At 35.9% G+C, this 12966-nt stretch overlaps 1 protein-coding gene across 6 annotated transcripts in view; it reads right to left on the bottom strand.

Annotated features, from left to right (window-relative positions):
• The window catches only part of CWC27 (CWC27 spliceosome associated cyclophilin), a 252485-nt gene that overhangs the window by 202197 nt on the left and 37322 nt on the right, over nucleotides 1-12966 (bottom strand). For all 6 annotated transcript variants that reach the window (XR_008618067.1, XR_008618066.1, XM_028492936.2 and 3 more), the window contains 3 exons: nucleotides 6352-6431; nucleotides 5341-5374; nucleotides 1964-2121 (listed from right to left, as the gene is read on the bottom strand). Coding sequence is in view for 4 of the 6 variants with exons in the window: in XM_028492936.2 (XP_028348737.1) it covers nucleotides 1964-2121; nucleotides 5341-5374; nucleotides 6352-6431 (272 nt within the window). In the remaining 2 variants the exon portion in view is untranslated. The remainder of the gene's footprint in view (nucleotides 1-1963; nucleotides 2122-5340; nucleotides 5375-6351; nucleotides 6432-12966) is intronic.

Below are 12966 nucleotides of genomic sequence, written 5' to 3'. Positions count from 1 at the left end.
GGCAAAAAATGCCAAATTCCACAGCAGAGACACCAGGAAAAACAAAAACTGGAAAGTAGCCATTACATTTGTCAAGTACATGGCCTTAGGGAGAGTAGTTTCAGGGGAGTGATGAGGGAAAAGCTAAATGATGTGTATTTAAAAATAAATGGGAACTAAGGTGGTGGGGACAGGAAATAATGAAGTGGTGTTTTTGTTTTCACTCCGGAATGCTGGAAGAGACTTAAGTCTATCCATAAGCTGAAGGAAAGGAATGAGTGAAGAGAGAAAACTAAAGACAAAGTAAAGAGGATGGGATCGTTTTGAATGGGTAGAGGGATTCCTCCCTTTAAAGCAGAAGAGAAGGAGATAAGAATTGGTCTTAATAGGTACAGCGAAAAGTGAAAAGAATAAGAGTTGAAGAAGTTACTCTTATTTCACACAACAGGAAGCCAGGTAACCTAATGAGAGAGAGTGAACCTGAGGTTGAAGGGAAGCACTGGAGGCACAGCTGAGGCTGGTCTTGTCCACGGCTGTGTGATTCTGCTCAGCAGCATTCAGTAGTCAAGGTATAGGCTTACAGAAAGTGGACTGGATAAGAAAGAGTGAGACTGATGCATTTAGAAAAGGAAGGAGGCAAGGGACAGAAATCCTCAAGAAATCAGAATAAGTACAATGAGAGAAAAGAAAGGAGAGAAGGTAAGAAGAGCTTTGGATTTTTTCCTCTTGAACCCCTAAGTATTTTTCAATAGAACAATTAGGGAAATAATCTACTCTATGTAAATTTGTTGAAAATTATATTGTTAAATATCATTCCCCAATTTAAATATTAAATACTCAAGAAACCTGCTTGTAGGTTGATTATCCAAAGCGATAAGCAGCTTTAACAGATTCCAGATATTTCTTTACAAATAGAAGCAATACCACAAATTTTCAGTAAAATCATACTTTGAATGGCTCCTTGCCTAAAAGGCTGGGAGGCTAGTCTAGTCCCTGATCCTAGGGACTTGAATCAGAGAATGACTGAAGGATAATGGAGTACTTCAAGCACATACAGATGAACAGTTTGTATATACCAAGAGCACTGATTTTTTAATAGATAATGATTTCACACTGACATCCTATCTGGCTGGCAGGTATACCCATTATAATTCAACTTAGACTGAGCAGTGATTTTCCTTTAAATATAATTATCCTTTTTTACCACATTACAATTTTTTAAGACTCTCAGAAGTTTTTGTTTTTTTTAACATAAAATTAACATGAGACAAACTATAATGAAGCTGGTATAACTGACCAAAAGCACTAATGATTTCAGACATTTGCTGAAATATCTTTTATGATATCAGAGATTAGGAGGGATAGACAGTATAAATCAGACTTGAAAAGACATTTAAGAGGGTTTTCAGGCCCATACATTTCTTAACCAGTTTAGACAAATTTTACTCAAATCTGAGGATGTCTCTTTTTGTTCCATACAATTGCTTTACTGCTTTTGTTGATTTTAAACAAATACAACCTTCCACATCTAGCTAATATATTGTTTGTCCCAAATATAAAAACAATTTAGAGGCTTTTAAAGAAGAGATCAGGGAGAAATGAACTGGAATTTGACTCACATGACCATTGTTGTAAATAAAATTGGTCTATTTTCTTTTAGGCCTCTGAATGGGCTAATTTAGCATGACTGGTATATATATCAAACATTATGAAAATAGTATTTTAGAAAGTAAGTAGTAAGTTGAATAAAGGGCTCAATCTTAATTTAAAATTAAGTATAAAATGACAAAAACTCTGATACTTACCTAAATGGGAAGGAAATCCAAAAGAGGAGACATATGTACATGTATAGCTGATTCACTTTGGTGTACAGCAGAAACTAACACAACATTGTAAAACAACTATACTCTAACAAAAATTAATTAAAAAACAAAAACAAAAGCAAAAACAAAACTGATACTTAGAAGCACAACGCTTGACTCACCTGCGGCTAACTGATTTCTTCTCCACTTCACTCTCTCCAGCTGTCTTAACATTTGCACTTGTGCCCTTTTTTAACTTTTTTGCAATTCTTTCTCTCATCAGGTCCTTCTCATCACCATCAACATATTCATCATGCTCTGCACTTCCATATTCTCCATCCTGTAAAAATCGAAATGGAGTATTTGCTGGGCATTCCACTTTCTTCTTTCACTTCCAGAGGTCCATCTCAAACTCTCCTTGTTGCATTCTAGGCCAGGTTTATTTTTTGTTTCGTTTTGATTTGAACTAGTGAGGGCTTGAAGAATCTGCTACAGGCGGGAATACCTCCTGGGATCTGCTCTAGGCCGGCTATTTAAGTACTGTATAGCCCAGTAAGGGTTGTTGCTCGATCCACACCCAGCTCCTCTGCACAGCAGCCTATGTTCCCTCTGGATCACCCAGGATATTGTCTATCTACATTCCTATTCCTTCCCAGTAGGAAATGTGGCTTTTGGAGGCAGTTGGCCAGCACACTGACCTCACCCAGGGATTAATGCAAGTAAAAGAGGTGGAGGTAGAGAAACTGATATTTCTTCCTACAATCTAAGTCATAGCAATCACTCCTCGACTCAAAACCCTCCAGTGGATTCCCAACTCACTCAAACCCTACATAATCTGGACCTCCCTGACATAATCTCCTACAACTCCAGGCCAGCAACACTAGCCAACTTTGGAGTTGCTCTTCTCTCCAGCCTGAAACTCTCCTATTCCATGTATCTGCATAGCTGACTCTTTCATCTCCTTCAGGTCTCTGCTCAAATGCCACCCTTTCGGTGACACTTTTCTTGATCCCCCGAATAAAATGGCAGAGCTGCCCACCCACCTCCAGTACTCTCTATTCCCCTCCCCTATTTTATTTTTCCTCAAAACATTTATCACTCATCTGACATACTATACATTTTAATTATTTATGTGATTATTGTCTCTCTCCCATAATCAGAGGAAGGAGTCCATTAGAACTAAAATTCTGGATTGTTTTGATTATTGCTAAATCTTCAACTTCCAGAATAGCTCCCAGCATCAAGAGAGCAAGCAATGGAGGGAAAAAGGAGGAGAGAGGGAGGGAAGAGGGTAGAGAAGGAGAAGGAAGAAACTACCCAAGTGGATCTTTTTCTCTTGTAATTCTCTAACCAGGTGAGTCATGGTGAGGCAGGATTCTTTTTTTTTTTTTTTTTTTTGCGTTACGCGGGCCTCTCACTGTTGTGGCCTCTTCCGCTGTGGAGCACAGGCTCCAGACGCGCAGGCCCAGCGGCCATGGCTCACGGGCCCAGCCGCTCCGCGGCACGTGGGATCCTCCCAGACCGGGGCGCGAACCCGGTTCCCCTGCATCTGCAGGCGGACGCGCAACCACTGCGCCACCAGGGAAGCCCGAGGCAGGATTCTTAACTTGAGGCTTGTGGACCTTAGAGCAGTGGTTCTCAAAGTCTAGTCCTCAGGCTATAAAACATGGATTGGCTCTAAAAATGTAAAATCCTAGCCCTCATCTCAGTATTACTGAACCAAATCTCTAGGGATAGAAATTGTGAGTGTTTTCAATGAGTTGTTTAAGAAATTCTTTAGCCTTAAAACTTGATAACCACTGACTTAGGCCTTCCATGCTTGGTCCTCAGGAGATATAAAAAAAAAAAATGCCCTGTAAATTCATAAAATTTTGTTTGTGGATGTAATATATTTCCTGGGAAGAAGGTCTGCAGTCTTAGTGATTGCAAAGGATCTTGGGACACAAAACAGATTAAAAACCATACAGTGTCCTTAGATGACCTCACTCCCTCAAGACCATAAGAACATAATTTTACATTAGGCCTTGAGCCTATCTTCCAGATCCATATTAATGTTACACAGATGTCTCCAAGTTATCTGAATCTCAAAATGCACATTATTAAGCACATTATTTTTCATTGTTCTCCCCACCTATCTTTTGTATCCATCTAACAAGTTGCCCAAATCAGAAACCTTGCGGTTGTCCTAGACTCCTCCTCCCTCACCTCATAGTATGGAATCAGTCACCTCTTAGACCTCTTTCAAATCTGTCTCTCTCCCATCTCACACCTGTGGTCTTCTATCAAGCTCTCCTCCTGCCACAGCTTCCCAATAGGTCTCCTCGACTCCAGCCTGTTTCTTCTAATTTGTCCTCTCTAATATTGCCAACAGTGATCTTCCTAAAATGCAAAGTTGACCATAGTACTCTTCCTTTTAACTAATACCCTTCAGCTGTTTCTCATTACTTTGAGGATGAAATTCAAACTTCTCCCCATAGCCCAGGAAGCTCTGTAATATTTGGCTTCTTCCTCCCACTCCAACCTCACCCACTCTCCCTCCTGTCATGACGCTCTGGTCACACTGGTTTGCTTTCAGCTCCTGGAACACATCAAACTCTCCTACTTCAGAGCCTTTTGTACATGTAGTTCCCTCTACCTTTAATACTCTTCTTCCCTGCTCCTCACAAGGCAGGTTCCTTCTCAAACTTTAATCTTAGCTTGTACTTCCTAAATAAGGTATACTCTCTCCTTGTTACCATGGGTTAGCATATGCTGTTCTCTGAGGAATCCCACCCTTCACCAGTTTCTTTTTTGATCTAGTTAACTCCTAATTCTCCTGTAAGACACAACACAGCATCATCTCTTCCCAGAAGGTTTTCTTGACCAGGTTAGATAGCCATCATTTCTCTATTATATATAGTCAGAGAGAATCCTCTCTTTCGACTATGGTAATAGATGAAGCTGTGTTCTTGCATGGACAGTTATATATTTCCTTCTGTACAACACACAGATCAATGGGTTTTTATATAAAGTGGCAAACGAATGACTTGAAAAACTTGATCTCTTATACACAAAGGAAACTCTGCCTTCTGTTTTATCAGCTTTAATAGCCAGTACAAGTAATGAAGAAAGGTCACTACAGTCTTGAGAGAGAGAATCTTCCAAAATGTGTGTATGAAGAAGGAAACTACCATAAATGACTGGTATCCAAGTATTTCCCATACATCATATAGGATATCATGCATCAACATTTAAACTTTTATCATAACAAAATAAAATCAGTGACATCTAAATTTTGAGTATTCATGTTATATTATGTGACAGGGAGAAAAAACAGGCTAGAAATTCATATGTAAGATTCTGATTTTGTAAGGAAACATACACATACTATGAAGGAAAATTCCAGTATCAAAATAAATAATTTATTTTTTAAATCTTTCAATTTTTTTTCAAAATTTTACATATATAATTATAAAAGGTAATACATATTACCTTTTAGGAAAAATAATTTAATCATTTGTAAAGATTTTGAATTTTCTATAAATTGTTCAACTATATTTATACTAAAATTAATACTCACATCATCTGAATCTCCTGCTGCATCCCCTTTTTCACTACAAAAAAATAAGGAAAACAAATTTTAGCTTCAAAATGAAACTAACAAAATTATTCAATTATCCAAAAATTTAGAATATTTTGCTGGGATTAATAGTTCAAAAACACTTCAACACAGGAATTTCAGAATGGCATTGTAGAGCAAATAGAAACATTCTAAAGGGAAGTTGTTTTTATACATAGAATAAAAGGTATGCTCCATTAGCATAAATACAAATTCACTAGAATTTTTTTAAAAAAGCAAACAACCAATAGCGTTATTTTCATGAACAAAAGGCTGCAGACAACAATTTCTTCTATTGGCTTGATGTATTCAGGCTGAAGAAGCCAAATCCTTCAAATAAAAGGATATTAAGAAAAGATTGTTTTAATATAGAATTTTTTAAAATGAGCTACAATAGTGAGTACAATAGTATTTTAGTCCCCTTTTGAGACACTGGCCCAGTGAATCATGTGCAATTATATTTAACAGAAAGACATCTTCCCTTATGAAAGAGAAGCAACAAAAATTTTCTGATAACTCCTGAAATAGGTAAGGAATAATACTCAGTGAATTGGCCCAAAATGTGGTGACTTCTTCACAAAACCCTTCAAATCTGATTTGCTTACTCATGATTCTGAGACAAAAATTAAGCAAGGAAAAAGTTAGCAAAGAAATTTTCAATTAAACATTAAATTGTTAAAGCAGACAGTTTCCTAGTATTCAAACTATCCCAAGATTTAAAAGTTTAACAGCTAATTTTAAATTTAATTAGTTCAGCAGAGGTTGATAGATAGCAAGGAGAGTGAATGTGACTAGAGTGATTCTCTCCATTTTGCTAGTAGCTCTACTACCCCCATTATCAAAATGCTTTAGTTTTTTGGTTGGGTTGACAAGATTTGACTTATGAGAACTGACTGTTTACTTACAAAGGAAGCAAGAAAATGATCTGAGCCAGAAAATAAGAACTTAGGATCACACTAGCACCACGCTAACCTTTCAACAGCTGGAACAGAGCTGAGATGTGGATCATCCTTAAGCAAGTCATGACTACTTTTGCTTTTTCCCTTCATGCTCTAGAAAGGAATGTATGATATAATCATGAGTGGAGAAAAAATAGTCTTCCAAAAGGACAAGTTAACACATTTATGTAAAAATATAGTACTGATATAATGTGGTTAGCAAAAGATATATGTTCCTGAAAATTTGAGTATAAACAAAAGCTTTATAAATAGCAATCTTATTCTCCCATTGACTAAAAATATTTTAGAAACATCTTTCTTTCAAAAAGTGATATATCCTTAAAAATAAGTTTATTGATTACTATTTCCAAACATTAAACCCTCATTGTGATTTACCACTAATTAATTTTTGACCAATATATTAAAACTTAGAAGATAGATCACAAAAGTAATTTGAAATAAACACACACTATTATTCTTCAAATATACTGTCTATACTGCACAGAATCACTTTAAAAATGTACCCAAGCAACCAGATGAGAGCACCTACAAGGTGCTATTTAACATATGTAAAAGAGCCTTTCATGTATGACAATATTCATCAATGACCTACTATTTATTAAATACTTTAATTTCAAAGTTCATGTTCTCAATAAATTTATATTTTAGTAGGGAAACAAGACATAGTAAGATATAAGAAGTAGAACTATTAAAAAAACTACTACTACTATTATTCTAATTTATTAAATATATACTTTGTGTCAGGCACTGTGCTATAGTACAATATTCCCACCTTTCAACTCCTCTTGTTCCCAAATGAAAGTAAATAAGGTGGGCGTTATTAGCCCCATTTTATAGATGGAAAATAAAGACTTAGAGAGAGTAGCGATTTACTAAAGGTCACAAAGCTAGTGGTATAGGATCTAGGATTTAAATCCTGGTCTGTCTCACAATGATATAATAAATCCATTTTTCTTTTCCTAGAGGCCCCTATGGACCCAGAACAACTGGCCTGGTTTCAGAGCTGCAGACTATTCTACAGACTTCTCCACCACAAGGTATGAAAACTTCAAATTTATACCTTGTATCTCAAGGTGGAAAGCTGCTCACCATCCCCACCCCTCAACAAATCATGTAAGAGTGAAGAGTATGAGGTTAGAGTTGACAGGAAGAAAGGAAAATTTCTTTCTGTTTTGAAGGAACATTTTATTTTGAAAAATTCATCACAAAATGTGTTAACTAAAATTTTTTAATGTCAGATACAGAGAGGTAAAAATACCTTTCCCTTTAGCCGCATTCTTGACTGTAACAGCTCTGGGAACAGACTTCTAAATTTGACAGGCTTTACTTTGAGGCAGATGTATACTTTCTGAAATTTATTTCCATGATGAAAATAATGGATTTTTAAATTTCTGTATTAACATGGAGTACTCCACATTTTCAAGACCTAATCAGTTTAAACATGCTTATAGTCTAGTTTCAAAAGGCAAAACAAAAACTTTTCTCAAACAGTTAAAGATACTATTATCTGTAATTTTAAAAAGTCGTAGAATCTGAATTATGCAATTAAAATATATTTCTAATTCCATAACCTTACACAAACCAAGGAGTAATAAAAGGACAAAACATCAAAGAATTACTTGATGTTTGTCTAACAATGAAAACTGTTCAAAAACCAGAAGATAGTATAGTAGAAAGAACACAGGAAAAGAAGATAAGAGTTGGACCAAATGAGCTTCAAAATCTAGTATTCAGTAATTCTATGGGTTTTAGCCCAAAACGTGTACCATTTGAGGAAAGAGAATGACCTCATCTGACCTCAGAAACTCTGCTTACAAAATGGAAATAATAATAGCAGCCTTGCTTACTTCATACAAGAGAACTAAACGAGATAGGTACAAAAGTGTACAAGTGAATATAAAATGACCTCAACTAGAATAAAACTTGAATATCTTTTTTTCATGCTTTCCTTACTAAAATTTCTTCCTCCTGTGTCTTCAGCCATAAATGTTTATTTTCATCTATTCTAAGAAATAGTCCCTTATTAATTCTCCCCATGTGCCTCCCTCATGGGAGTCACAGTCAAAGACATTACAGCCAGAGTCGGCCTCAGACCCTCTTGTCCAGCCTCTTAGTAACATATCAGAAAATGAGAGTTGCACTAATAAATAACAGGAGTAAGATCAGAATTCAGGTCTCCAGGCTCTTGGTCCATTAACAAGCTCTACTATTTCATTTACTTGTAAATGTTAGTTTACAATTGTTAGCTTAATTAACATTAAAAAAGTGGGCTCTTGTTTATCTCCCAAAACTTAAACCAGCTTAAAGGGAAAAAAAGAAACTTGTCTTACATTAACTTTAAATAAGACTTTACAATAGAAGGAAACTAACTAATCTGAATAATCATTACCATTTCAAATTTTAATTAATGTTTTAAATTAACATAGAAATATATGATCAAAAGCCATTTTTTAGATGTCCCTTCCTACTACAGTAGACTTTGAATCCTGCAGGCAGAGAAAACAAATTGTGGAAGAGCTGTAGAAATTTGGAGATAGTCTCAAAGAGGATAAAAATGAATCCAGATATTTCTCTTTCATGCCTACTCTTTCTGAATGACCTATTTTAAGGTTGTTATTTATACCATCAGGTAACAATAATTTTAGAGGAAGAACAAACACCTAATATATTTTAAAACAATTTCTGAAAAAATTACATAAAAGCAGCTGGCTCATTAAAGAGTTTAGGGATGAACAAAATTCTAAATATATTTAGTGAACACAATGTAAGAAGCACCACAGTAAATTCAAAACTGTCTGTAAGCAAATCTGAAAATGAACATCAAAGGGGATGTGGGAAAATTATATTATCTGCCACTTCACACCCAAGAACATAGAGGCAGTGAAACAGTGGGAACTAAACAGTACAAGTGGAAAGAAAGAAAGCAAGAGGCATAGTGGTACAGAGGAACAACACTGGTCAAGAAGTGGGAAGGTCTGAGTCTCAAGCTCTAACTACCTCTGTGTGATGGTTAATTTTATGCTATGGTACCCAAGTTGTTTGGTCAAACACCAGCCTAGATGTTGCTATGAAACAGGTTTTTTTAGATGTGATTAGCACTTAAATCAGTAGACTTTGAGTAAAGCAGATTATCCACCAAAATGTAGGCGGGCCTCGTCTAATCAGTCGAAGGCCTTAAGAGCAAAGACTTTCCCAAGCAAGAAGCAATTTGGCTTCAACACTGTAGCACAAAAATTATGCCTGACTTTCCAGCCTGAAAATTTTGGACTCAAGACTGTAACATTCACTCCACCCTGAGTCTCCAGCTTGCTGGCCTACTCTACAGATTTTAGACTTGCCAGCCCCCACAAACATATGAGCCAATTCCTAAAACTCAAGCAATCTATCAATCTTAATCTCTACTTCTCCCCCTCTCCTATATGTGTGTGTGTGTGTGTGTGTGTGTGTATACACACATATACACACACATATGTGTGTGTGTGTATATATATATATGTATATCTATATATATCTATATATATCTATATATAGATATATATATATATATATATATCTATATAGATATATATATATACTGTTTCTCTCATGAACCCTATTACATTCTGTGACCTTTAGCATAGAACCAGAAACCTTAGTAGCTTGGGGGAAAAAAAAAGATCTTATAGGCCACATAATCTAGTCTCCACACAATGCAGGAATCTCCTTGACATTACTGCTGACTATCAACCAGTGTCTCCACACCTGAAAGGAGCTTAATAGTCACACACACACGCACACACACACACATGAAAATCACCCCGTTTTAAATGGCTTCTATTATTGAACAACTCTCTAACTGGAGAAAAAAAGAATCTGTGCAATTTTCAACCATCCAACTAATCCCAGTTGTACCTTCTAGAACTAAAAATGAACTACAAACAATTGCTGTTATCAGGAATATTCCATAGAGTTTAGTTTAGATAAAAATAAATTGCTAGGCAGAGTATCCACCCCTAAAGATGTCCACTTCCTGATCCTCAAAATCTGTATGTTACTTGACTTGGCGAAAGGGATTTTGTAGATAAATTAAGAATTTTGAGATGAGGAGATTATCCTGGATTATCAGGGTGGGTCCAAGGTAATCACAAGAGTCTTTATAAGAAAGAGAGAGGCAGGAGAGTCAGGTGCAGAATGATGAAAGATAAGAAAGACTTGACCTGCTATTGCTGGTTTTGAAGATGAAGGAGTAGTAAGCCAAGGAATATAGGCAGTCTCTAGAAACTGGAAAAATGAGAGAATGGATTCTCCTCAGAGCTGCCAGAAGGAAGGCAGCCCTGCCAACACCTTGATATCTAGCCCAGTGAAACCTGTTTTGGACTTCTGGCCTCCAGAACTGTAAGATACTAAATTTGTTTTGCTTCAAGTCACTAAATTTACGGTAATTTGCTACAGCAGAAATATGAAACGATTACAAATATATTAACATTTCAAAAAATTAAATATAAGCAACTAGAAAGATAAGCAAATCAAAGTTTAATACAATTTAATGGGGCAAAAACATTTTATAAAATAGACTGGGGAATTCCCTGGCAGTCCAGTGGTTAGGACTCTGTGCTTTCACTGTTGAGGGTGCGGGTTCAATCCCTGGTCAGGGAACTAAGATCCCAGAAGCCATGCACTGCAGCCAAAAAATAAATTTTTTTTTTTTAAAAAGGGACTATTTAACACTTCTGACAACCTCTGTACAAATGGCCTAGCAGCACTCTCCAAGTCATGCCCAACCCACCTCCCAAATTTTGGGGAAACTTAAATTTCACAGGATAAATGAGAATAAGACAAAAACCTTCTTTATTCTCAAAAGTGATGCATTTGTCTATTGATATACCTTTTTCTGGGTAAGAAAATAGCTTTTTTATAACTTTGAAGTTAAAATGCTAACATATACTGTAGTAAGAGCAATATTGTGTATCAATGTGAATGTGGCACAAATTAACCACTATTTTCAAATTTAGCTATTGAGATACTTTTATACTGGACCTACCATTTAACTTGCCTCAAGAAAACTACTTGTTTGATTGTAGCTTTTACTTGAAAAATATTTTCTGACATTTGTATTTAAGTCATACACAAAGATTCAGGGGTGAACTTTAAACCAATATAGACATTTGAATGAAACTGTTATTTAAGAAAGCAATATGAAGGGGAGGATCTTCCAGATAAAAACCTTTCAAATATTTGAAGCCTAGGATCACATTTTCACTTAGTTTTTACTTCACCAAAGCATATCCAGTCCTTAAGCATTCCCCGAGTAAGATGTTTTTTGGCATTATCCCCATCCTCCTCATGATACTCTGTTCCTCTGGATACATCTAGTTTGTCAGTATCCTTCTTAAATGTGTTCAGAACTGAACAAAATGCTGCAAATGTGATCCCCCAAAATGCAAAGAATGTTAATTTCCTTATTCCAGAGACTTCATTCTTAGTAATTCAACTAGGGCTTACAGGCTATTAAGTCTTACACCTATACAGCTGATTTCATTAAACTAAAGTACAGAATATACACGTACTCTTATTACATTTTAACTTATTAGTTCAAATAATCAGGCACAGGTTGACAACAAAGCACTCTTTGGGCAGAAGTATTCAATTAGCTATAAATCCATCTGACTGTACTATCTCCCAGATCACATTTTCCTCATGTTGTCCATGAGAATATCATGAGAGACTCTGACAATGTGCTTTCCTGAACTCAAGATATGTTATTATGGCATCCTCCTATCATGCAATCCTATCAAAAAGGAAATGAAGTCAGTCTGGCCAGTCACTTAACCAGGGTCTCAGTTTCCTCATCTATAAAGAAAGGAAGTTGAACTAGATCGCTTTGAGCTATAAAATTCTATTATTCTAAAAGAGATTTTATCGGGTAGTAGAAAGATACTGAAATAAATAACGAAAGAAAGCTATCCCATGGGAGAGAGGCACCTTGTCATGAATAATGAGTGGGGTGAAGCAGTGTCTGTAATCCCACGCTGATAATCCATAAACCAGAGGGGACTCTATCTTATTTCTCCTTCTACATAAAGTAAAGCCTCAATTCAGACTTTACCAATTATTAACTTGTGATGTTAGGTTCTGGAATAAAGATTAACACTGTGGAGTCACTGAAAAAAGAAACTTGATAAGCAAATGAATAATGAAACAATTATTTTCAAGCCCTCTAGAAATATCTAATTTCATGCAACCATTGAAACTGCAAATTGTTCTCAGTCATTGTAAAAGGCACTGACTTGACTTTGGCTCTAGTTATTTACACTTAAAAACAGTAAGGCTAAATTTTAAAAAATATATTATTCGGTCACACTTTTCCAATACTCAGGCTAGCCTTCCCTTTTCTGGCCAAAGTTTCATTTTACCCAAAAGGTAAAATGTATTTGAAGGATGCCCATAGTCTGAAGAACAGTACAAAAGCAAAATAACAAAATGCACTCCCATTTCTGTTCTCTCTAGAATTTATCTCATGCCCTCTAGAGAAATGTCCTTTTCTTTAAGCCAGTAAATTTCAACAATTTTTGCTTATTGTTGCTCTCTTTTCTCAAGCTAAACTTACCCATGACTCCATTATATGAACACACAAAACAGCTAAATTCGG

The sequence above is a fragment of the Physeter macrocephalus genome, chromosome 8 (assembly GCF_002837175.3).
Source record: "Physeter macrocephalus isolate SW-GA chromosome 8, ASM283717v5, whole genome shotgun sequence".
Classification (NCBI taxonomy): Eukaryota; Metazoa; Chordata; class Mammalia; order Artiodactyla; family Physeteridae; genus Physeter; species Physeter macrocephalus.
The sequence above is the reverse complement of the archived record's forward strand: the minus strand, read 5'-3'. Positions and strand labels throughout refer to the sequence as shown.